We start from the raw sequence: 27,424 nt of genomic DNA, 5'->3' as shown, positions 1-27,424 counted from the left end.
ACACGCCACCATGCCCCACTAATTTTTTTAGTTTTATTTTTTTGTAAAGATGGGGTTTTGCCATGTTGCCCCGACAGGTCTCAAACTCCTGAGCTCAAGCAATCTGCCCACCTGTGTCTCCTAAAGTGCTGAGATTACAGGTGTGAGCCACCGCGCCTGGTCTGTCTCCACTTTTTATCATGACACTATTATACTACACCATTTTTTCATAATACAAGGTACAAAAAGTAAACCTGAAATTTTCCTGGCTGATAGATATGCCCAATAGAAGACAAAAAATTTTAAGTTTTATGGAGATTTAAAAAGATCTAGAAACAATTTCAACTACAACCTTATCACTCACCAAACTTTTCAACAAAGCTGCCAATAGAATAGTAACACTGAAGGTCAGAATCTTTTTCCTAGATGATGCTCAGGCTAAAAAGAAAAGAGGGATTAAGGAATAACAGGCATAAGAAAGGCAAAATAAGAGAATTGGCTTTTTTTACAAACTACACAGACAAGCTCCTGAGTAATTGACAGTCGCCAATCTCCGTGTCCGAGTGGATCCCTTGGATCAAACTCCTCTGAATGAAAAGGGTAAAAGCAAATTCAGAACATCCTGTTTTAAATATAAGATTTTTCAATATTTCTGATGCCAGACACAAAAGAAAAAAAAGGACACAGGAAGTACTAACAATGTGGCACTATTTAAAAAGAGAGGAAAATATTTATAACTAAAACTATACAGTTATGTTATAAAATATAAAATGTAGAGCAAGAGCAAGTATTGGTCTATTTAGATCTCAAAAATTGTCGCGTGAGCTATCTGGGCTACCTTCTTTTGGCATACCAATACGTACTGTAAAAATAGCCACACAGTTTTATCTTAGACTCACGCCCTTCAAAGTCTTAAAAAGCTCAAAGTTGTCATTATTTTACAGGAACTGTAAGCTCCCTTAGGTTTTACACACTAAGTTGGTCTGAGGACAGGGCACTAGCTTTACACAGCAGTGCCCCAGCCTCCTGTGAGAACTCAGGGATTCACCTAATGAATTTATTTTTTTCTAGTGTGGCAGGTTACAGCTGTTGCTGTTTTCACAGCCGCCAGAGCCTGATGCAACCACATGAAAGGCCCCTAAATCAGCCGATGTAGATGAGAACACAGAGCCTGTATCTACAGCGCTTCCTTGGTACAATTTTCAACTTAACGTCATGGATATCTGAGTTCATGGCTTGATGATTATTTTAAAGGACTAGTGGGAGAGGGAAGAGAATGAAAAATGATAACCCGTCCAGTTATATCCTCTTGTCGTCTTTAGGTGGCCTTGTTCATCTGGGTAAGAGACAGTAAAGGGGAGATAGTGACCAGAGAATGGGAGAACTGTCCACATAGAAATAAGGTCCAAGCTGAACCCCATAGAAAGAGAAGAGTTAAGGCAACGGGAAGCCTCCTCACCTTCACCCTAAAAGAATGGTTTTTCACAGTTATTGCTGACCCTCATACAGAATGTCTTGCACCACAGAATAATGGAATGTTCATTGAGTATATACAAAGGGAGTCACAGGACCTTATTCTAAAATCCTGGATTGACTCATCATAATCTAATAATAATAATAATAATAACAGCAGCAGAAAAGGAGACATGGAAGTACCTGGCGAGGATTAATCCAAATTCTTGCCTCTGTGACTCAAAAACAGAAAATTAACAAGAAAGCAGCAAGACTGACAAGCTGGAACAGCAAATTCATGGGATCTGATCGATTCAAGGAATTTCTCTCTTTGGCTCCATGCCAGTTGTATCTAGAAATAATTTCAATCTATATTTTAGAAAACCATCACTGCTGATTGAAGAGAAAGCCCTGGTCATCATTTACTTAACACATCCTAGCCAAACACCAACACAAGTTGATTTTCTGAGTCAAATTCCTTACACAAACCAGGAGCAACATTTGGTTTTCTTCTCTGGTCAGAGATGCCAACATCCAGTCCTTGGATTCTCTTACAAATCAGTCCTCATTCTCTATAAATAGGCCAGAAAGACTTTTTGACCCCAGAAGGGATGCTCTGATCCACCAAACCATAGAGACCTCTGGCCTTCTTGTTTCCAAAAGAAATCTAATCCTTAAATCCCTAAAGTGTCTTCCGAATGCCCCTAAACATATAAATCCTTCTGTCTGAAGTTTATCCGCCCCCCTAGCAAGCACAAGGACATATCTTCATATTTAAAATAACTTTACTATATCTTTGAAAGGAGCAATTCTTTATTCTCTGTGGCTGCGTTGTCTTTCAACTCTCTTGGGTATCTTTGTTCATATCAAAAGCAGCTAATTTTCCTTCTCCAAAAGCTCCACAGTAGAAATCTCCCACTTAGCATTACCCATCAATTAGTGATGCATGGAACATATCTGTATATGAATGTAGGTGAAGGTACGAGGATGAACAGTACGTATGCATGCAGAGGTGCACAGACATTGAGACAAACATACATAGTTCCACAGCTTATAGAAAATAAATAGTTTAAATAACACAAAGCTATCCTTACAATGTGTAGGGATATGTAAATTTAAACGTGCTTTTATATATATACTCACATATTGTTATATATACATATTAAGTTTGTAAAATTTACTTTTGCTGTAACTTTTACATACATTAAATTTCTAACAGTATTAATCAATATATTATGATTCCTTTCTATTATTGAAAACACTTAAAGACTACATTTTCCTCTCTGGAAATTGCCCTGAATGATGATCTGATCATCTTTTTCACAGGAAAAGATCAGGTCTCTCCTTCTAAATGCTTTAGAATTTAAGCATTTGGAAATGGAAGCAGTTGTGTCAGAGAAATGAACTATTAATTCTATGTGCAACTAACCCCGGCATCACTTTACAATATACCCTAAGAATCTATATTTCAAGCTGCTCACAATTCCAGAAGGTCCATGTAGGAGCTTTCAATTTTGCAAAGCATCTCCTGTGCAGGCCAGTTCTAGTCCTAGTATGCTCAACATTTTTCTCAAGTGAGAACAGCATTTAACAGAATAGGATGCAACACACAGTAGCAGGTTGAGACTGACCTATTTACATATATGTGGATTGATCATCTGAAAGGGTGTGTAGCAATATATTAACAGTGACTATTTCTGGATGGTAGGTTTTTGGTAACTTTCTCTGCTGCTTCCACGGATCCCCATAAGAACATCCCTCAGTTTGTGTAATAAACCTGATGAACGAAAAATAAATCTATTCCCAGAATAATTCCACTAACATCAAAATACACAGTGAATCCATTTATGAAATACGTGTACACATTAAAGAGCAGGTCTAATGAAATCTACTGCAAATCAGATGAAAACACATAGTATAGTGTACATGGGGGGCTCAGTCCATGAAAAAACTCTTGGCCGCCAGGACTTTTATTAAGACACAGTGGGGGACAAGGAAGGTAGAAGAGGTAGCTCTTATATAGCAGCCAATGTAGGAAGAGTCGATGTGCACGATCCACTGGAACCAGCCTGGGCTAGGTATGGGCTCACCTGGAAGCACACACTCCATCTTCCATGTCAAGGTAACACAGGAAGTAAGGTGATGCTCTGTGTGAAATCTCCTATTCGGAAGCAGGGCCCTGCTGTGAGGCACCGAATGAATGATCTTTTGCACTTCCTTCTAATCCAGATTCTTAACTATCCTCCTGGACACCAAAGCAGAAGTTAATGGACTTGCCCAAAAAGGCTCCACAGGACTCAAGAATCTAAAATGCCAGACTCGAGTGTGTTTCGGCACGTTTCTTTTTCCTCTCTCTTCATATAGAGAGTATGTGAAACACAGAGGTTATAAACTAAAATCTAGGGCACCGGGAGCATAAGATCTACTTTTGGACCAAACTCTTAAGAAAGGCCTTGCATCACAGTACCAAAATCTCTCTCCCACTGTGGGGAAGTGAGGTGCTAACAGTGTATAATAATGTTTTATTCTTGTTCGGAATAAAATAGCCCCTAGGCAAGATGATCTTATTACAAGCTTACTGTGTGAAAACATTGAAAATAATTGCTTATCACAGGTGAACCCCCACACACCCCACAAAGACATTTTCAACAGCACAGAGTGGTAGGACATATGCGGATGGTTCCCCAACCCCCACCCCCAACCGAAGTGCCGTACTCAGCTTTTAGTGCCTGTATATTCTCGGACTGCAGCTGGCCATCTGAGAAAAGCCTTTCCACGCCTATCCACCAGACCTGTTCCGAGAGCTCTGCTTCCATCTGGACAACCCCCCACACTTACAGCCATAAATGCATTGGCACTGAGAAAGACTGCTGAGGAGGTGGCACTCCAGGTGTGGCTTTATGTGTCACTTCACCAGGTCAGCTATTTAGGCCTAGTCTTCTCCATTGGCTTGAAGCTCTGTTCACACCATCTTGGGTAACACATCACATTATTCTTCCTTATAAAAACAAACAAACTCAAATGAGCATTCAGAGTCAGTTCACCCCTCCGAACATCTCTCTTCCCCTCTGATTTATGTGACACGGTTTCAATCCCGCCCACCTGAAAGCCTCCTATACTCTCAGCTGAGGATTTGCCAGATGCCCATCTCCACTTCTCACGTTTCCCACCTTCCTCACCTCCACGGATGTGCACAACCCAGAGGATCTCAGCCTGCTGGTCACCACTGAGTCACCAGGAGTACAGCACTGCAGTACCTAGCACTACCCGCCATCAACTACCACCACCGAGTCAAGTCACTGCACTCTTCACTTCCCATCCTACAGAAAAACTCAGCTGTCCTGTGAGACTGGACCCAAAGGCAAAAAATAATAATAAAATAAAATGTTTTCATACTTATAATGGCTCCCCCTCTGAACCAGTGCATCTGAAATTTATACAGTTCTGGAGAACAAGGAGCTGGATATATTAGTTCCTAGCCAACTCTTCCCAGCAGCCAGTTTCTACAGGCATTTCTAAAATGACTCCAGTCCACTTCGGTGCAACACACTGCCTGCTCAAGTTTAACATCAATGGCCGAAAATAAAACTTATCATTCACAAGGCATCACAGGTTTCATAACTGAGTGAGCAGAGAAGCACAGAAGAAGTGATCTGGCCTTCTGGAGAACCCAGCCCGAGAAGCTGGCTTACTGAACTCCTATAATTGCATTTACCGTTCCCCCACCCCACCTGCAAGTGTTGACCTTCTTGATTTCAGCCGCCTATGTTTTAGACTACGGTCCCTTGCAATACACTGACAGTCTGATCATTTATGAGCACGTTGGGCAACATGCAGAGAGACTTTGCAGAAACAGAGTTAGAGTTAGAGCAAACACACAGACAGGAAGGAAAAACGGAATGCCTTAACAGAACTGAGGATTCCTATCTTTCATGGATAGCACATCATTAGACATATACGTCTGCATTGACGTATACCACAGGGTTTTTTTTTTTCTTTTGTTATAACCTGTTTATTTGGTGGTTTAGCCAGAGAATCTTATATAACACACTCCTGTTTCAAATGTAGCAACATGTATGGCACTGCACTCCCATAAAATTCAGACTCCTCACAGCACTTCCCATTAACCACCCTCAACCATTCTACCTCGCGAGGTTTCTGTGTATTGATGAAAAACATAGGAACTACCACCAGCAAGAGTCAAAAGACTCAATTATCAGCTTTACCCTATATTCAAAAGCTAGCAGTCTGTGGTATGATTTTAGGGATTTCAGGAAATTATTTCATCCTGATTTTAATAGATTGCATGAACCTGACCTAGAGGGGAGAAGGAGTCCAGTTCTCTAACCTAAAACACACGTGAGTCTACTTCGCTCTTCCAAGGTAGAGTATAGGAACACTGCCCACTGCCTCTGCATGGGGTGCTGTATGGCCACAGTCCTTGCATCTGATTTCCTTAACAAAGAAGCAGTAGATCTGCACTGCTTATTTGGCCAGAAAGCACATAATAATATAGCTACAGCTTAGGAACTTCCATTCATGCTAGCTCAACAAACAATGTATATTATATAATGAATGAGGCTTTTCTATGAACCCTGCTATTGGAAAACATAGGCACTTTCTGCATAGTTTAAACCAGTCTACAAGGAGCAGTAAACCCTGGAGAGATCAAATGTGGACCCAGTAATGTATAAATTCAAACAGCCTACACTCTTAAGATGCTTTGCCATCACCCTAATTTGTTTTTTGCTTGACAAGAAATAATTTCAGTTACCTACAAACTACACAGAGAACATTTACATAGCAGCCAGCAAGCCCCAGAATGATGTTAGCTTTCTGCTCCATGTTCCCTGCGTTGCCTAAGAAATAAGAAGGGGGGGGGGGGGCGGTGAAGGGGATAGTGGGAGGAGGAAGAGGAGGGGAGAGGGAATTAGCTATCTATGAAAATACTTACAGCCTCCGAGTCTTCAATTCCATGCAGGTACAAATTGTCATACATGGAGGTCTGATAATCCAGAGCACCTCTTTCAAGGCAAAAACAAAATTGCTGCAGAAACCACAGCTAGAGCTTAAAGAGAAAAGGCCTGTTTGGGAGAACTGCGCCTGCCTTATAAATTCCTGTGGATTTACCAGGCAAGATGCTATTCATTCACATCCCACAGGGTGAGGTTATCCCCAGAGGCAGTCCAGACCTGGCATTTTATCTGCCTTCCCAATACAGAGCACAAAAAGCAAAACCCTTCCTCAACCACAGACTGGTGACTGAGCTAGGAAAGCAGCCTCTGATTGGCTCGGCTTCCCTGCTTCAGTCAGCTGAAGAGCGTTCCCTCCGAGAGTGGAGGGCGCCTCGGAGCATCCTACCCAGCAAAGAGCTGCTTCCTGTTTCGCCTGTATTGTTAGTTCTACAATAAACACTTATCAATATCCAAAAGGCTGCGTGGAATGTTTGGAAAGGCAGACTATTGAATACTCCAAACACAACTGCTCATCTTCTTAATTAAATTCACAATTGGAGAGGGGAGCAAAGGAAAGATTTTATTTTCAGAGAATATCATGCAAAGACAGGTAAACAGATACTAATCTCATCCAACATCTGTACTTAACAGATGCGTTTAAGTCAAAAGGGCAATGAGTCATAAAAAAAATCTTTAAACCCAAGGTGAAGAAAAAAATGACTAGAATAAACAGATGGTAAGATTTCTCGTGGGAATTTCTATAGTAAAAGCTTTCAATATTCTCGATGAAGTCTCTCTGCCTCACTGGCAAGAAAAGAGCTCTGTGTCCCAACTGGTGAAGTTCGAAAAGGAAGCCAAAAACCTCTCAACTTTTAGACGCAAAATGTTTAATGCTCTTTAGTTGAATTTTTTTAATCAACTTTAAGCAACAGCCAATGTTTTCATGTAAATTCTTCATCCCCTTCCCATGCATAAATCTTTAATAATCCTGAAATGGCATTGGTCTTTCCCCCAAAACCTAAACAGAAACGTCAGACTCCGTCCGCCTGCTGTGGCCACACCGCAACTCAAGTTGACCTAGGACAGGTCCCACATTGCAGCAGCCTGGGATGGAGTTTCTGTAGGTACTCAGAACTTTCTGGTCAACCAATAAAAAAAAAAAAAAAAGCTGCAGCTTTGAAACAGGAGAGCTTTACGGCCCACTCTAAAAGAAGCCAGCTAAAGTCAGGGGACAAAGGAGCTGGTGAGGGGCACAGAACATATTTTAGAGCAACTGCATGACTGACTGGGTAAGTAATGACCCAGAAACTCAGAGGCTCTGAGTCCCCTGTATCAGCTTTGCCACTAATTGGTCAGATGACTCTGGACCAGTCAGTCACCACCTCGATGGGCTCTGGTTTCTTCACCCGCCAAAATGAGGTAAGAAATAACTTAGGGAAAGGACTCTGCAAATCTAAAGTGCAACATAAACACTTACCATTGAGAAGCTGCTTTGTCAGCTGGGAGGCATTGGCTGCAGTTCATGGGAGCTCAGCACAGGAGTAACTGGCTGGCCCTGGACCTAGGAAAGGAGGCCTGTCCTTCCAGCCAGTATCTCTGAAAAGCGTAATTCTTAAAGGAACAAACCTGAGTCAAAATAATAAACAACACAAGGGCTACAACAGCTGAGCAGAGCATAGTTCTCCCACATCTGTGCTGACCCGTTCATGTCTTTCAATCAGAGTTGCACATCTTGGGAGTGGCATCAATACCTAGTCCACTTTCAAATATAAATGACAGCAAGAAGATGCTGCTGTCCTTCAGAATCCCAAAATGGTAGGGTTTGAACAGACTGTCACCTCTGAGGCTGTGCCCCCATGGAGGGAGGACAGCAGCAGGGGATGAGTGCAGTCAACGGGATTCCATAGAGAGAAACCCAGTGCTGGCTCTACCTGTTGACAAGGATGCATGTTGGAGCAAGTCCCTGGCCAGGTGGAACTCGTTTCCCTCCCCTATACACCAAGAAGACCGGATCAAAGGACTGCTGTGCTCAAATTCACGTGTCAGACTCTTATTTTGATTATTAACTCTCTAACTACAGCCATACAGTATTTCAACCAGAATCAACGGAAAACTGAGACAAGACGGTCTTTTTTCCTCTGAAATTCTCCAGATCATTTCCCGACTTTACCACTTCAATTCCAAGTATAGATATTCTCCAATTATGTTAAATGGACACCTAAATCAAGGGGAGAAGACAGAGGCAGCACATTTTCACAATTCATCAAGATGAGAGAAATTGTTCCCAATTGGATAAACTGTACATAGCTCAGCTCTTCTGTGGATAGCTGCCGTGGAGCACTCCCTATAGCCAGTGTGAGGGCCTAAAGGAAGTTTTAAAGAGAAGGCGCACACTTTACGGTACCCTAATGCATGCAGTCAGCGAGTCTGACCAGGGCGGGATGTCAGCAGGGAGGCACTGGATCACGCATAGCAGGCTGTGGTTGCTCCTGCACCCAACCCCTCTAACTAAGAATAGATGTGAAGCGGGGCAGCCTGGCTCTGCCTGCTTCCCAGGAAATCAGAAACATGCTGGACTCAGAATCATAAACTGTAAGAGGTGGGAAAACAACAGAAGTCTCCTTATCTGGTCCTTCTAGTGCCTACAAAGGTTGAATTGTTTTATTCAAAGCCATATGTTCTATACTGGAGTGTTCCTTCCCCCACTTCCTCCTTGAGAGAGTTTTCAAGATGAGGGGCAGTAGGCGTGTTCCCAAGAGGAATTTGGTGAAATAGAGAGAAGTCACTTTGTTGGGGAAATTCCTATTTTTCCCACGCCTTCCATTCAAACAAATTATCCCATCAGAAGTCATTTTGTTCACCCACAGCTGATAACTAAAAATCAGATCACAGGTTGGGGAGTCTTCCCCTAGGGTCTGTATCTACACAGAATCAGCACCACACCTATGAGTCACCTTAGGGTTTCAACCCAATATTCGGGCTGATCCCAGAGTTCCAGAGGAACCCCAGTGAGACACTCAGCTCTGAACCTCCCCAGAGGAACTCTAAGGAGTTCCAGAAAAGTGAGCTCAGAACTCTAGAAAGATCTTAGAACTGACTATCTCTGTCCCAAGATTCTCTAAACTGAGACCAGGCTGAGAAGTAGTGAGAGGTCCCTGGGAGTTTCCCGGGCCTGTTGCAGACCACCTCCAGTCCCTGGCTTTTTGTAAAAGGGTCTATGGATTCCAGCAGGTTCAAGTTCCTAGGGCCAAATTTCACACTTCACTGCAGCAGGTGGTGAAAAGCAACCAAGACACTGGTACCTTCTTGGTTTTGACTTTAACAGTTCTCCAGTTGAATGATGGTCAAGAAGATGAAGGAGAAACCACCCCGTTTCTGGCCTACTTCTCCTACCTGCGGTTACAGTGAGAACAAGTTTGAAAACTTTGGGGCTTATCTTGTGCTGGTGCTTCCCAGGAACCCACCTAGCTCTCATTACTGAGTAGCCTCCAAAACTTCATAGCCTCAAGGAGGCTGCCTCCGATTCTGAGGATGCCCTGCTGAACGTACTTCTGACTCAACTCTTTTCCAGTTATCTCTCATTATGATCAACAGTTCGAAGTCCAAAAAATCCTATGAAAAAGCATCGTCTCTATGATTCTGTTTATAAATGTCATGTGATTCATGATGGGGAAGGTATCCTTGCAATTTGACAAATGCCTCAACTGAGCTCAATTCAGTGGAGGAAATGGCAAGGCCCTCAACAAATTAGGACAGCTCTTTTTTGTATCACAAGGAAACATTACTTTCAGTTCATTTTCATGGGCTTCAAACTTAGGGATATTAAGTCCCTCTTCCTTACCCAGTGCTGGGCTTTGTCATAGAGCGAACCCATGAAATTGACAGTAGAGTACAAAGGACAGGTATTTCTGTTTTCCACTCGTTTGGACAGAGAGAAGGAGAGAAAAGCCAAAAGTGAGAAGATTAGTTATGAGATTTAGATAGCCACGATCAAGACAAACTGGTGCAAATTTAGAAGCAAAAGGCAATTCTGATTCTAATTTTCCACCTAAATTTCTTGGGAATTTAACTGTTCAAAGCCAGTGTAGTTATGTGTTCTATAGCAGAACTGCAAGAGCTCAGAGAAGAGACAAAGGAATAATGTTGGGACTCAGCCAAGGCTAGTTCTCCTGTTGTCTCCATGGGCTAGAACACAAGCCCAAGGTCTCTGTTTGCCAATTCAGTCTTGGGAATTATTTTGTTCCTTGTTTTTGTTTAAATTTTACTAAGTGACTACAGTGTGCTAGATGAATTTTCTCATCTTCTGCAAGTAATATTACTCCACTCATTTGCCTCTAGAAATCTGTGTGGCCACTGCAAGAATGAGTATCATACCCCTGTTTCCTCCCTGGAGCCCATCAGATAGGTGGTAGCAACAGGGCAGACAAGGGAATGAAAACAAAACAAACAAACAAAAAACTACAGACAATAGATTCCACTTCTATTAGTCCTCTGCTGTAGTTCTCTGAGGCTGAACTCAGACCTTACCACCTAGGCAGGCATGTCCAGAGTCTCTCCAGGCCCCATGAATACCACGGAGATAATAGTTTTGAAATTAATGAGTTAAGATATGAAAGATACACAGGAGGCAGTGTGGAAGAATCGGCCTTTTAAATTTTTTTAAGGGAAGTAGTATGGAATCAGGGCAGCCCACATTACCCAGCTCCAAAGGCCCCATGCACCCCGTGTGAGTGGTCCTCCCTGTGATATGTAACAGGAATACCATGAAGCAAGGTGGTTATGAGCAGGGACCCTGCAGCCAGACTGCCTGCATATCCAAGCTGTGCCACTTCCCAGCAGGGTAACACTTGGCAAGCTACTCTACCTTCCTGTGCCTCCATTTCCTCACTTACAAAATGATGATTCTATCAAGAAGATTGTGCAGATTAAAAGCCTTGGTCTAATAAAATGTTCGGATGGGTACCTGGCACCAACAGTGCTCCACAAGCAAGCACTGGGTTACTATGGTCGTTCTCATCACTCTCTGCCTGGGTTCTGGCCTGAAGCTCTGGTGCCCTTGCCTCTGGGGTGGGATTGCTAACTTTTGCCCCTGATGCCGCCTGGTCCTCTCAATCCCACCTGAGTCTCAGGTCTCAGCCACCAGAGCTGAGCCCAGCCTCCTGCCTCCTGCTGCCCTCCTACATTCATGCCAGTTCCTGCCGGCTGCCTACCTGCTCTATCTGGCCAGGCTGACTGCTCCTCGTGCCAAGGCTGTCATGCTTGCCCAGACCTCCTCCACCTCCTGACAGCACCCCCACCCTCAGCCACCCCACTGAAAGCTGCGTCTTTCTTCTGTACCTGGGTGTACCCAGCGCTCTCCCACTGGCCTCCTCAATTGCCTGGCCTCTTGCTCCATCATCCCCACCAGCCACTCCTGGATGCCCCACCCTGTCACAAACCACTGCCCAGAAGACCGTCCTCATGAAAATCCTGTAACAAATGCTACTGCTGGTTCATGCCAAAGAGGCAAGAGAAGAGGAAGAACAGCAGAGAGAAACAAGCAGAGACAGGGATAAAGAGGCAGAGACAGAAAACCCTAGAGACGCGCAGAGGAAGAGTGAATATATGGACTAGCTCCCCTCCTCCCTGCCATTCTTGATGGCTTCAAGAAAATAATACTTCATAACTCATAAGACAGCAAGTGTAGGTAAGGTAGAAAAAATTCCCATGGCCTATTCAACTTGCCAGAAAAAGACAGATCCCTCTCTGTGATTGACATATTACTCAGAAAGTTCTCACTTTCTAAAATTTCAGTTTACAAAAAAAAAAAACAGAGCCAATCTCTTAGAAAAAAACATTCCATAAAGCCACAATTTTCATGAATGCTACACAACTTTACTTTCCACTATTCTCCAAAATGAATCTAGGAGACTAGTTCACCTAGTCACCTTCCTATTGCCTATATATTGTTTAGCTGATATTATTATCAGTGCTAATCTACCAATTACAGCTTTGAATTGTTGACTAGTCTGCGCTACTGGAGAGACTGGAATGTGAAGATCAACGAGACACGATGGCATCTCCCTGGGGACAGACAGGGATGGCGTGGCAGCAACACTGAAGATCCTGAAGACAGAAATTGAACGAAGGAGATGGTTGCAATCAAAGCTCTCACATTTTGAGAAGCTCTGATGAGAGCCAGAGAGTAATTTGATTCCTTATCTGCAAAGCTTCAGCAGGAGTGGGAGGCAGGAAAGGGGGAAGGAAAGGAACAGTGTCACTCATGGAGCAGGGCAGAAATGAATCAGCCACCAACTTACTACTCAGTCTTGTGCAAACCACCTCCCTAAAAGGTGGGACTCCTTCAGTTCCATGATTCCAGATTTGCTATAAAGAGTAAACAAAACTGTTTAACGTACAATTAGTAAAACTTTATTTTCTATTTTGTCACTGCTTTTAGGTAACAATTTACGTTTTTGCCTCCCAGGAGTTTTTCTATTTGATTTGATAATATGATTAATAATAAGCATCCATAAATGCTTGTTTAGTACCTAATATTTCCTCTAAACAAAAATCAGTCAGCTCCAATTCAAAATCTTTTCAGTGGCTTCCCACTGAAAAACCCAAATCCTTAAAAAGGTCTAGTGTGTAGTGTGGGCCCAACACTGCTCTTCTCAAAACCCTGATTTTGCATGCCTTTCCCCTTCACTCTCTCCCAGCTGGCCTTCTTGGACACATCACACCCCTTCCCACCACTGGGCTTTATTGCTTCTGAGCCCTTTGCCTAGAACCCCACACCTCCTCTCAATCCACCCGCATTAGCTTGCATTAGTGCAACTGGTGAATTAATAGCTGTCTTTTAAATGTGAGATCTGTGGGAAGAGAGACCAGGATACCTTTTTACATACCATTATATCCCCACTGCCTAACACAAAGGCTTTCCACAAATACCTGAATAATTAATGATGGCCCTGAGCTCCTGGGCTACCTTTGCACTTTGGTTGACAAAACAGTGCAGTGACTGGCAAAAGAGCTCACAAAGTGAAATGTGAGTATTTTTTAGAGCCAAGAAAACCCAGAACATGAGCATCCCTAGAGGGTCCTTACCAAACTGTCTTCATGCCCTGATTGGGACACAATGGTCCTGTTCAGATTCAGATTCTTACAAACTAAATAATCTAGGTGTCACATAGAGTTGTTTTAACAGAGTCTTTATTTCAAGGGAAACATCATTTATAATGCATTGATGGAGATTTTGGTTTTGGTTCTTGGTTTTTTAGTGTTGAGGACAAGACCCCATGATATTTCACACGTCACCCTTTGCACAAGATGTCCCCTCTGTCAGGAAGGCCACCTTCACTCTGTCCCCTACCCCTGACTACTTTTATTTGGTGAACTCATTCCTTCTTTAAGGTCAAATGTAAATGTCACTAACTTCTCCAATCCCCTCAGACATTAGCCAGTCCTTCTCCTATACTTCCATAACACTCTATCTCCCATACCTCTACCAGTGGGCGAATCACATAATAGTGTAATTCTTTCATTACAAGATGAACAGCTCAAGAGCAAGAACCACGTCTTACTCAGCTTCACACCCCACAGGCTTCATTCCATAGAAGAGCCTGAACAAATATTGGTTACAGGAACTGAACAGTAAACATGAAAAGAAAACTCACACTGTGAGCCTTGATGTCCTTGCCTCCATCAGAATGCGTGCAGCCTAGTCTAGTAGATATTTGAGGCCTTAGAGTCAGTCAATGAGCCAAGGAATCTGTGAGGTCAATTTCAGAGCCGCTGCAGATTTAGAAAACAAATACAAAATGGAAACTGATGTCAGGAATTCAGGTCTGAGCCGAACTCCTGTCGATGGTAGGGGCTCTTCTTGGGTGGAATCTATGGGAAGAGGGGATATTGGTAGATAATGGATAGATGGTAGCAATAAGGTCCTGGGATATTTTCCTCAGAACATAGTTTTGGAGAAACATTTACCTTTGAAAAAGTTGCCAGAGCATGTATCCCTTAAAGGCAGGAACTATGTTTTATTCATCTTGTTGATATACCCCTCTCTGATGCAGTGCCTATTACAACTTAAAAATAGTTGAAGTTTAATAACTACATTGCAAAAAGCCAGCTAAGCTGGTATAATATAGATAATCTTCATAGTAGAGCATTCACTGAAAGAACCACATGTCTCAAGCACCAGGCACCAGGCATGCTAGAACCAAAACAAGGGAGTAGAAAAATCCAGCTGACTCTAAAATACTGAGCTTAGAGTAGCGACACTCATTCTAGATCCCTCCTGCAAGCAGATCTAAAGCTTTTAAAGTACTGCTAGACACGGATAGAATTATCTCAAGCAATGGATTAGTGTTAGCCCTCAGGTTGCAAGCTTTCAGTTTATGCAACATGCTGTCAGATATGAAGAAAATGGAGGTTTGGGTACACACTGCTGAACTTTGACCTCTCTATTATTCTAGGTGGCAGAGATGACTAAAAGTTCCAGTATTCTTTCTCCATTTCTTCCATTTAGCATTAAGCCATTCCACCTTCAATTTTAGCAAGGCTAAAATTCAGCAAGGTTCTTCAACTAGAAACTATACCTCACAGCCTCCCTTGCAACTAGATATGACTGTGTTCTTGCCAGTACAATAGGAGCTAAAGTCATGTGTCCAACTTACACATTCACACTTAAAAAGATACTGACTGCTGGCCAGGCGCGGTGGCTCACACCAGTAATCCCAGCACTTTGGGAGGCCGAGGCGGGTGGATCACGAGGTCAGGAGATCAAGATCATCCTGACTAACACAGTGAAACCCCGCCTCTACTAAAAATACAAAAAAATTAACCAGGCAAGGTGGCGGGCGCCTGTAGTCCCATCTACTCAGGAGGCTAAGGCAGGATAATGGCCTGAACCCACGAGGCAGAGCTTGCAGTGAGCTGAGATTGCACCACTGCACTCCAGCCTGGGCAACAGAGTGAGACTCAGTTTCAAAAAAAAAGATACTGACTGCCTACCATATACTCTCTTCCCATTCCTTTGGATGTGGTGCTGATGAAACAACTTCCAGCATACAGATGAAGACCTCACCTTAAGGATGAAAAGTTAATAGGATAAAGAAGCTTCTGCATTGTTAGATGAAAGAGAAAGGCATTTCCATCTTATTTAGGCAACTTTATTTAGGGGTCTCTTGTTGCAGCAGCTCAACCTAATACTAGCTGCAAAAGTAAAAATATTGAGGTCATTAGCATAGGAATAAAGACAACCAGAAAAATACATATAGAAGGTAAGAACTGGACTCAGAAAAAAAGACCTCACTAGGTTATATTGTTTCTTCTAATTCTCCTTTCATGAAATGCTGACAAACCCAAGATGGTGGGTCAGTGATGGCAAATCTCCACCTAAACCCATCATCCCCATTAAAAACAGAACAGTGCTATGCACATGTTAGCCTGCTTACTTTCTGAAACGAAAGACTAGGGGCCAAAACAAAATGTTTGTGAGCTAAAAACACATACACAGATAAATTACCAATTTTACACAGTTTTTTCAAAACCCAAATGAATTCAAAGAAAAATCTTCAACTCTATTGAGTTTTTGAGCTTAAGTAGAGCATAACAAAGACAAAAATATCCGCCACCTTTTAGCCAAGTCCATAAGTAATTCCTCACGAAGATTTGGCTTTTTTATATAATTTCTCTTAGTTCTCAGTCTGTTTGGTCATTTCCTTTGCAGTATTGGATGGAAAATTAGTTGGAGCACTAAGTCCAAAGCCTTTCCCCAAGAGGCGCAAATGGAAACAAACTGAATTACTTATCTAAATGCCAGTTCTCAGAAGTGATTCTTGCATCAAATATTCAAGGAAAATAACAATCATCTACATAGAAAACAGTATAAATTCGCAGCCAAATAATAAAAATAATGTACATTGGTACTAACAGAAAATAGAGGAGACTGTAAAAAAAATCAAGGACCTCTTATATTTGTAGGTATGTCTCATAAGTCCAAAAGTATGAAAAAAGCTATAAATTTTGGTCACACACACACCCCACAGGGCTTTGCAAGTTGTTTAGTAATGCATTTTTCTTCATAACAGAAAATGAACTCTCAAATTTTTAAGATGGATTGAAAAACTTAAAATAGCAAGATGCAAATAAATCTTTCGCAGCCATGTATCTCACAGCACCCCTATAGTCACTGGATTTCTGAACTTTGCATGGGAGAGTAAGCTGTAAATACTACCTGACCCTCTGATCTTGTGTACCTCAGAAATCCATTCTCTTTTAAACTAAGAAAGGCAATAGTATCACAATTTTCAAAAACATTAGTTTTAAAAAAATTATTTCTAACAGTTCCTTTAAGTTACTCTTTCAATATCAAATAAGCTTTAAATAAATGTGCAATAGCGCAAGATAGTAAAGTAATAACTAGTCGATCCAGAAGCTCTATCGAATCACAATGCTCCCTGCATTTCTTGGGCTCCTCTAACCAGCCATCTAAACCTATGAATTGCTTGAACATGGAGCAATTGTTTTAACATGCTTTGGAAATGCTGACCTGCAACAAAAGAGATACTAACAAACACAAATAGTCCATTCCAAAAACCAAAGGGAAATTCATAAATACATTGTTATGGCTCTTAGTAGGTTTTTGGAAAAGGGCTATCGTTAGTAAATGATCAGATTTACCTAACTTAATGAGAAATTATGAGCTTTTCTCAACCAGGTACCTTTAGAGCTTTCCATCAAAGTCTTGACTAAAAAAGACAATGTCAGATAGATTGCCTGTGGGCCTCAACTAATACAGGTTCACTTTTGAAAGAGATATCTTCTAGAATACTAACATGTTAACCAACACAGCAACTTTGGGAACCAAGTTCCCAACCAAGCCTATCAACTTCTAAAAGTTTGGGGAGAAGAACAAAAGGCCTAGAAGAAGAAAGTCATTTCTGAACCAATAGAGTCATCCACTTCCTTTCACATTCAGTCTTTGATGGTTGTGTTTACTTCATTTAAACATATACTCGACAAACATAAACGAATCATGAAGATTCAAAGGGTTAGGAAACTTTCCTAACATCGCACAACTCTGAAGCCATAAAAGAAGAGAATGAAATATATTTTTCATTATATCCATCCTCCATCAACTTGCCTCCTGCCATCTCTACAACATACTTGTCATATTTCGTATTTCAGCCACTCATTACACTTTCCTCAGAACACATGCTTATGATCCGGCTTTCTGTTTCTTCTTATGCTTGAAAATAACTTAAGCATTTTTCTGGTCTACTGATATTTTTCCTCAAATCTCTTCCCTTCACAGATCGATTCCCCAATTTATGAGATCTTCCACAGACAATTCTTCCACAAAATATTTGCCTTTAAAGCATTTCCCATGAGTGTATCTTTTTTGCTGATTATAGAAGTAAAACATGTTTTTTAAAAAGTGGTATTGTAGAAAACTTGGAAAATTCAAAAGAGTACAAAGGCAAGAATTAAAATTTGTAGTCTTACTACTAAAATATGATTACTGTTAATACTTTGGTCTTTTTCTATCTTTGTAGGCATTTTGTTTTACATCTAGAATCTACTATATGTAAACATTTGCATTCTCTTAGCAATAACAACGTAAGTGTTCCCCACATTACTAAAAACTCATCATAAATATAATTTATTACAATTATAAACTATTGCACCATATAGGTGTACTATGCAGTTCCCATTGTTTTGCTCATATAAATAATGCTGGAATTCTATTAGTCTGCAATTCAGATTATTTTCTCGGGCTAAATTCCCATATATTCTTGGGTCAAAGTCTATGAATGCTTTTAAGCCTCTCGATCACACTGCCAAAAGCCGTACAGAAAAATTCTGCCAATTTACATACCTATTAGCTCAAAGTGAAGTACCAGCTCTCAGCTTTATTACCAACAATATGACAAAGAGGGACCTAAGGGTCTCATTTTTTTAATCTGTTAATTTGATATGCCAAAAGTAGAAATCCACCACTGCTTTAATTTTTTTTCTTTTTTTTTTTTTTTTTTGCCAATGAACAAGAATGTGAATATATATAACACTACATTTTTTCATAAGTATATTTAACCTACTGTCTCTGAGTGAGGAATGTCCATCCACATCTAAAAAACAGAGACTGTGATGTTCATGTCTCTAATCTCTTTTTGGAAAGTCTTAAGACATTAGCACCTAAGGTAATGGCTCTCGACAATGGCAGAAAATCTGAATCACCTGTGGAGCTTTTGAAAAATCCATTTACACTCCAGGAACTCAAGCTCAGTAAAGGTTCTAGTATCTACATTTTCTAAAAATTCCAAAGTCGTTCTATTAGGCAAATGAATGAGACAACTGAGCTAAGACTACCATAGTTAGATATCATATCTGGTGGATGAAAAAGCTACTACATGTACTTCCTTAGGTATATGAAGAAGAGCATCATTCCCTAAACTACCATCTTGTTCTATGGTACTGACCTTACATCCAATACAGCACTTATTTACCTTGCATGATCTACTTTCTCACAAGGTGGCGCAAGAGTGCCCATTGCTGTTAGTCTCATTTCTAAGAATGCTCTTGTTTCATATGAAAAGAGGGTAATCTAAACACTGATATGCCTGTTACTTATATACCTACCACTTGGTGGAAATATTTATACAGTAGATAGAATAAGCATCTGGTTTGAATTTCCAAAATGGCTCCTTCCAACTCAAGGAGAGCCTCTGTCTGCATTTTATGGGTCAGTGATAAGTGTTCATATTATTTACCGATTTATGGTGAGGTTTACCGAGATGTGAAATCTCAGCTAACCCTTCAACCCACTCCCAATCCCACTCCCATCTCTAAGCCACCAATTATTCTACTCCATATTATTAAGCACCGTACTAGAATCATCTATAGCTATTGATACTGAGGTCACATTTAGCATACTCATCAACCTCATATAACCTGGGCTTAAGAAGTACCCTTGACTCACTGTCAGAGGTAGGTTAGTTAACATTCTAATGAAGAAAAATATATAGAGAAAAACAAAGGGCTGGTATTAGAGAGAAAAGTTCCCTTCTTTCAGACTCTGGTACAATGCCATCTGACAGGGATATGCTAGCATAAGAGCAGCCTGGCCCAGTCTGATTCTCCTACTACTGCTTGGACTGAGTGCCACCTCCAGACTAATCCCTTACTGGGGTTGAGGGGAGTCACACATTGAATTCTCACAAATCATCAGTATAAGAAGTTCAGCAGGAGTTGCTTCAGAGATTGTTTCTTTCCCTCTCAGGTGCTCAAAGTGGTCATCTCCTACCATCATAAAGAGACCCTTCTGGAAGGAAGAGACGGAAGAACACCAAGTGCTGACATGACCAATACACTGTTGGGTCAAATGCAAAGAGGAAACTGAATTCCTCAACAAATCCATTACTGGGAAACTCATTCCAATTTTCCAACAAGAAAAGTAAGGGATGGATTTTCAAAATTAGGTAAAGTATGAATCCAAATGAATTATTGTATTTGCTCTGCAGATAACCTCCACAACATATCAGCACTACCACACCAACCACTTTGAACTCTTAGTACAAATCAATTGACAGCAATGGATAGGTTACCTGAACTTCAAAAATTAAGTCTTAATATGGCAATGATATTCTTTATGGTATACTATCGTAGCTCAGTGGGGGGCAACACTACAATCTTTGGGCTTGGTTGAGTTCAGAGAACACTCTGTTCCATTCTGTTTCTCTCTTTCCAGGGGCTATTTTGCCAGCCTTTGGATTGTCTCTACAACGGACATCATCCTCAAAAAAGCCTCAGGACAGAAAAGCCTGGACATTCCTGAGCATAATAAATTGGGATGATGGATCCAAAAGAAAGGCACTTTGTTGATGTTTTGAATTAAGTAAAAGAAAAAAGCATTAACAAGCGTACCAAACTTGGTGACTGGAATTAGCAAACCAGGACATATATCTAAAAGTGTAATCACAAGGTCACACGTTCACATCTCAGCATTAGCTCTGTGTCACAGTAAATCGCCATGCCAGCACTTTCCTTCCTCTTCATTTTATTTTATTTTTCTAAATTTAGAGTCATTACAAATGCTGCTAACTCAGATAACTTAGTACCTATGCACAAGGAGAATGAATCACAGTTTCGATGCGACCCACCAATTTAAATGTCTTCCCTTTGCATATTTCCATTTCCAATGACAGTATCTCCATCACCATGTATCATTTTCTGGTGTTCATTCTTGAGGACTTATGCATCTGCATGAATTTGCCTGAAAAATCTCTACATATATTCATTACAAACTGTAACTTTCCTTTTGAAAATGATTCCATTAAATAATTTTTATACTCCCATTTTCTTACCAAGTAATTTATCACCAACAGAAATACTTTTTTTAAGATCTGAAGTTTAAGATGAAAATATATTGTTAAAATGATCTAGAAATCAAAGTAAATTAAAATCCTAATGGGAAGTTGTTACAAGTGATTAGCTGTAAATTACTGTTACTGTATTTTTTTTTTCCAAAGAAAAGTCAAAGTGGACAACGGTTGCAGCAAAGGGTTAGAAAAACCAGTCTCCCTACCCAAGAACGTGACTTCCACTACTAATCCCTCTAAATTTATCTCTCAATTATTCATATTCACTTACATTCTGGACCCACTGAGCTCTCTAGGCCCTAAATGCCTCCAATTTTACCTAATACATCTACCTTTCCTGTGCTTACTTCGCCCACATCCTGGTGGACTCTAAAAACCTTCTCCACCCTACACGAGAGTAGGTAATCAAATAATAAATATACGTATCAAAATCATGCAGTGCAGCCTCATAACCTTGGGCCTCTACTTGTCTCTCAATACTGCTGTTTTAGTCAGCTCGAGCTGCTATAAAAAAAATATCAAGCACTGGGTGGCTTAAACAACAAAGATTTATTTCTCTGAATTTTGGAGGCTGAGAAGTCCAAGACCAACACAGCAAGTCCAAGACCCCAAGAGTCGGGGTCTGGGGAGAGCCCAGTTCCTGGTCTGCAGAAGGCCACCTTCTTGCCATATCCTCGAGTGGTAGAGAAACGAGGCTCTGGTTCCTCCTCTTCTTCTATAAGGACACTAATCCCATCATGGGGGCTCCACCCTCCTGGCCCAGTCACATCCCAAAGACCCCACCTCCCATTACCAACACCTTGGGCGTTAGGATTTCAACCTATGAACTAGGAGGAGGGAGGCATAAACATGTAGTCGATAGCAACTGCCCAGCACCCCTTCCATATCTATTATCAGTTTTTTCCCTCAATCCACAAAAGTCTTCACCAATTGCCTCAAGACTGCTATCTCATCTCTCTTCTTTTACCATTAGCAACTTATCTCACCCCCAATCCCACAGGAGTTGAATAGAGCAAGTGACAATTCCTCAATATCCTGTCCTACCCCACAAATACCTCTTTTCATTCTATTTCGGTGGAAGAAGTATCCCTTCTTCTTCTAAGATTGATCTTCTCACCTGTGTTCAGAATCCCAATTTCTCTGCCCTCAAGAGAGCATATGAACCTGGTTCCATATGCTCTCTTGACTATTTCAACCCACACCTCTCTTTGAGCTGTTAGCCTTAACACACAAACACTTCAAAGAATAACAACGCTTCCCTCGCCTTGCCTCTCCCAGCTATCAACTTATTTCTATCTGTCCTTCATAGCCAACATCCAAAGAGTGCTTCTACACTCTGTCTTCATTTCTTCTGCATTATTCATGTTTCAATAATCTGGCCTTTATCTCTGTCTCTGACTCAGACTATACTTGCCAAGGTTGCCAGTGACCTCTTCGTTGCAATTTCTAATAGAACCTCATCTTATATGACCCCTGACACTATTGACCTTTCTCCCGTTGGAAGCTTTCCTGCTCCTTGGTTTCTAGGGTACGGCTCTCCATGGTTTCTCTTCTACTTCTCAAGTCATTCTTTCTTGATTTCCTTTGTGGGTTCTTCACCCTCTGGCCACCTCTCAAATTTCACAGTTTCACCTCCTCTCCCTTAGCTTCAACTACATTCCATCTTTTGATGATTCGTAAATAAATAAATCCAGTTCAAATATAGGTCTGAAGTTCTAGAACCACATATTTAACTGCCTACCAGATAACTCTCCTCAGATGTCCCATGGTCCAGATATATTAGACTCAACATGTCCAATAGTGAACTCACCTCCATCTCCTTTGAAACCAAGTCCTTATATTCTAAAACAGAGTGACTACCCACCCAGTTGTCTGATTTGGAAATTTTGGAATCATCCTTGACTCTTCCCTTCCCCCCTCCACTGACTTTATGTTCTGTTGGTATGCCCCCAACCCTAACACCTTTTGAACCTCTCCTCTTTTTTCAGTCTCTACAGTTGAGGCTCTCCCAATTTGTTCCCCAAGACAGCCTCCTTACCAGTCTTCCTGCATCCAACTGTGCTCACCTCTCAAGTCCCATATATCTTTCCATTTGAATACCAAAATGTTCTGCAAGTCTAATCAGATGATTCTGTTGACACAACATCCATGACACCTCCCTTTCTTTAAGATAAAATTTGAATTATTTCAGGGATAAAGTACAAGCCACTTCTGGTGTGCCCAGACTCATCTCTTGCCATAATTTCCTCACACGTGCTCTAGTCATACCTCCCTGTATCAAATTCTTGCACTTGTTATCCTAGGCTTTGGAGCACATTGAACCTTGTTCCTCAAAAACGATTTCACTACCTAATTCCCTGTGCCTACCTTTCTCTTACTAGTCATTCAAAAGTCAGTCCAGACATCTCCTCATTTCCCTGCCAAAAGCACAACCCTCTCCAGTTAGAGATTACACATCCCTCCTGTAGGGTCGCTCAGGTGCCACCACATCACAGCATTTCCCACGCTGTGCCCTCCTCACTCAGGCAACAATGCGAGCTCCGGGAGGAACAGAGGCTGGGTCTTGTGCACTGTTGCTTCCTTAACAACCACCATAGTGCCTGTGACATAGAAAGTGCCCCCAATCTTTTAATAAAGAGTTCTGCAAATTCTGGGATTAATCTCATGATCAGTGAACACATTCTGATCCCTTTTACCTTCTGATTCTATCTAATACCCCACGGGCACAACTCTGACCAGAAGCCACAATTTCAACTGAGTGAGCAAACAGGACAAGGAAGCAGTCAGTTAATTACCTTAGAAAGAAAAAGATGTCTGTAGGCAGAGACTCTCCCAAGGAATGAGAGAATATTCAAAAATTAGTTTAATAAGATGACAGATAACCCCATTTAAAATCTTGCTAATATCTGTTTGAAAGGTCATTTTAAAATGCTGTCTTCTGATTGGGAGATGGTGAATTGTGTAGCTATATAAAATGGCATTATCCAGCAGGAACAAATTTGCAATGCGTTACATATGGAATACAAATTATACTAAATTTCTTTCAACAAAAACTGCATGTCTAAGTCCTATTCATGTTAGACCTTTGGTTGCATTCGAAAATGTCTCCGAGGAGCCTGCTCCTGATAAAGCTAAGTTTCTCTCTAGCATGCTCCCATCAAGCTAGCAGTGATGAACTCTCTTTAGAGAGAGGGCTTGGACTCTGAGCACTGGAGGTGAGCGGCTCATCACCTTCTAACTTCAGAGTTCGGCTCCAGGCTAGCCTCAGGACTCTGAGTATAGTAGTTCCATTTTGGAGATCCAATTTAGTTCTTCTTAATCAATAACACTTAATCCAAAATCCAAATTCAGGAACCCAGCCTGAAAAAACAGTCTTCCCAGAAGCTGGTCTGAACAGTTCTGCTAAGTTCACTGTGAAATCTCTTTACATGTTGTTCTCTAACCTGAGTTCTCCTCTCACCTGAAGATGGAGCATTGAACCAGATGACTTTTCATTGTCTCTTCTTATAATTTTCCATATGTGGTTCTGAACTAGGAGTAGTCATTAGGTGACGAATTCTGAAAATGGGCTAAATGACATGCCAACAACTGAAAAATGGGGTGTGAAGAATGTGCTTCTTGCTTTCTAAAGCATAACCATAGAAATGCAGGGCTTCTGAATGTCTTCTTTTTCTTAACATGACAATAAGAAACAAAAAATCCTCTTCTTATTCTGTCCATTTTTTTTAAAAAATCTTGAAAACCTATCTTTCTCTACAGGGAGTTAAAAGGAGATGCTAAAAGAGATGCTTCTAGTGATTTCTTTATCATTCTGTAATGGCGATTGTCTTAATTTGGCCTCCCTCAAAGCAGAACCTAAGTTAACAACTTTCGGAGGGGATCTTATGAAGCAGGAATGAGGGAAACAAAAGAGCGAATCCAGGAGGGAGGAAGAGTCAATGAAGAATATATAACTGATTTCCGATTGCAGAGAGGTAACTGGGACTCAGTCCCACTGAGAACTTCTAAGCAAGAGTAAAATGCTCCTCAGAATGGCCCCCTTGAAGGACAATGGGCTAGGGTACTTAATCATTGACCCCCCCTTCACCATTGGTGGAGAAGGCATTAAGTTTCCTATATTTGGAGACAGGCCTGGATGGAGTAAACTCCTTCAAGGGAGAACCCTGAGGCAGAAGAGAGAAGGCAAACAGGCTGGATGCATAAGCACTGTCCACTGCAGCTGCAGCTGAAGTCTACGGTGGGACAAGGAGATGCATGCAGCCTGGCACCCAAAAAGTGCCAGCTAGAGTTACGTGTGGGTATATGACTATGCAGCATGGCAAGCTACACCTACTTTTCAAAAAGCACTATTTCCTTCAGTTTATCCCGTGTCCTGGGGATTTTAATTAATAAATGGTGCTCATTTACTCCCTACATTATTAGTTTATCTTACAAGAATTAAGAATGAAATGCAAGAGCAACTATAGCTTTGGGACATTGTTAGCATGCAACTATGGCGAGAAAAGAAGTATGATAACCACTGGAAGGAACAACTAAGTGTATACCTACTCTGGAGGGCTTTTACTTACCAGCACAAAGTTCTAGCTTTTTCTGTAAACAGCATGGCTGTTGCACGTGTCATTATGACATTGCTGAGATGTATGAATGCAAACCAGCACCCAGGGGAGCAGAGCAAATTTAAGTTTCTGAGAAAGCTACAAGCTAGCCCCCACTGCAATCAGGAAGCAATGCTTAGTCTCATTTCTCACCTCATTCCAACTGGGACCCATTCAGTCACCCCTAGAGAAAGCTGATGCTATGAGCACTTAGTAAATGTAACCTGAGTATTTCACATCCTTTGACTGACTCTTACTCCTCCAAAGTCAAGGTTAAGCCATGTCACTAAAGATGCTTTGGAAATATTCCACTTCCTAAATTGCAAATAGTTCTGCAAGCAATGCAAACAGAACACTTAAGTTCTCGGGACTGTCAAAATGACACCTTCATCAGCTTCCAAATCCGGTAATTATTGTCTTCCTCACACCCACGAACAGGACTGAAACTAAGTGGATCTCACCAGGTTCTCAACTCTGGTGTCTTTTTTGGTAGGTGTAGGAAGAAGGGAAAAGAAATCTTGAATAAGATCAGGGTCAGAGACAGTAAACCATGCTTTTTTGTTTTGTTTTGTTTTTTGTTTTTTTAACATCTTTTTTACTATCAAGGCTTTTACCCACAAGCTTTCCTCCTTGTTTGGAAGCACATTTTTGATCACTAACTATATCTAGAAATACTCCTTAAGACAAAGTAATTTGTAGATACCATTTTTGTTTGACCCAAGAAGCCCAGACCTACTTTCAGGGACAGGAAATAGGAGCCTGGGGCCCAGGAGAAATGATATTCATGGTAGCCAATGAAAGTGGAATTGGATGAGAAGGTACACAGGGCAAAGTGCCAAAGCAAGGATGAAATACACAGCAGTGAGAATTCGTAGGCCAGACGAGGCACACAAATTACAAGAAGGGCCAGGTTAAGGAACCAGAAAAACAGGATAGTGCCAGAGGCTACTTTTCCGAAGAAGGAGGCATAGGTTGGGGACCACTTTTTTTTTTTTTTTTTGAGACAGAGTGTCACTCTGTCGCCCAGGCTGAAGTACAGTGGCGCGATCTCGGCTCACTGCAACCTCCACCTCCTGGGTTCAAGCGATTCTCCTGCCTCAGCCTCCCGAGTAGTTGGGATTACAGGCATGCGCCACCACACCCAGCTAATTTTTGTATTTTTAGTAGAGACGGGGTTTCACCATGTTGGTCAGGCTGGTCTCCAACTCCTGATCTCGTGATCTGCCCACCTCGGGCTCCCAATGTGCTGGGATTACAGGCATGAGCCACCATGCCCAGTCGGGGACCACTTTTAAAGTTGAAATTGGCCAGGCACAGCGGCTCATGCCTGTAATCCCAGCACTTTGGGAGGTCAACGCAGGAGGGCTGCTTGAGCCCAGGAGTTTGAGACCAGCCTGGATAACATGGCAAGACCCCATCTCTACAAAAAAATTAAAATAAAAATTAGCTGAGTATGGTGGTGTGTGCCTGTAGTCCCAGCTACCTGGGAGGCTGAGGCAGGAGAATTGCTTTAGCCCAGGAGTTTGAGGCTGCAGTGAGCTATGCTGAAACCACTACACTCCAGCCTAAGTAACAGAGAAAGACCCTGTTTCAAAACAAAATAAAACAAAGCAAAAAACACTGAGGATTAAACTTTCCTATCTGGAATCCAGAAAAAAAGGGTCCCTTTTCTTTCTTTTTTTTTTTTTTTTTCCAGACAGGGTTTCTCTCTGTTGCCCAGGCTGGAGTGCAGTGGCACAATCATGGCTCACTGCAGCCTCTGCCTCCTGGGCTCAAGGGATTCTCCTGCCTCAGCCTCCTGAGTAGCAGGGATGACAGGAGTACACCACCACACCCGGCTAATTTTGTATTTTCAGTAGAGATGGGGTTTCACCATGTTGTTAGGCTGGTCTCAAACTCCTGGCCTCAAGTGATCTGCCTGCCTCGGCCTCCCAAAGTGCTGGGATTACAGGCGTGAGCCACCATACCCAGCCAAACGGGTCCCTTTTTTTTCGAGACACAGTCTCACTCTGTCACCCAGGCTGGAGTGCAGTGGCTCAATCTTGGCTCGCTGCAACCTCCACCTCCTGGGTTTCAGCGA

General features: G+C 41.7%; 1 protein-coding gene across 6 annotated transcripts in view; it reads right to left on the bottom strand.

Moving 5' to 3' along the window:
• CACNB4 (calcium voltage-gated channel auxiliary subunit beta 4) overlaps positions 1–27,424 on the bottom strand; it is a 271,309-nt gene that overhangs the window by 136,767 nt on the left and 107,118 nt on the right. The window contains exons 1-2 of one of the 6 annotated variants that reach the window (XM_033231486.1): positions 6,386–6,921; positions 4,270–4,429 (exon numbers count right to left, since the gene is read on the bottom strand). The exons of 3 other annotated variants lie outside the window; for them this stretch is intronic. In XM_033231486.1, the coding sequence (XP_033087377.1) occupies positions 4,270–4,275 (6 nt within the window). In that variant the 5' untranslated portion in view covers positions 4,276–4,429; positions 6,386–6,921. Of the gene's footprint in view, positions 1–4,269; positions 4,430–6,385; positions 6,923–27,424 lie in introns of those variants that run through there. 2 more of the 6 variants (XM_033231488.1, XM_033231485.1) reach the window with 2 other exon arrangements.

This window comes from Trachypithecus francoisi, unplaced genomic scaffold, assembly GCF_009764315.1.
Source record: "Trachypithecus francoisi isolate TF-2019V2 unplaced genomic scaffold, Tfra_2.0 Lachesis_group13, whole genome shotgun sequence".
In the NCBI taxonomy this organism is placed as follows: domain Eukaryota; kingdom Metazoa; phylum Chordata; class Mammalia; order Primates; family Cercopithecidae; genus Trachypithecus; species Trachypithecus francoisi.
Note: the sequence above shows the minus strand (reverse complement) of the source record. Positions and strands in the feature narration are given on the sequence as shown.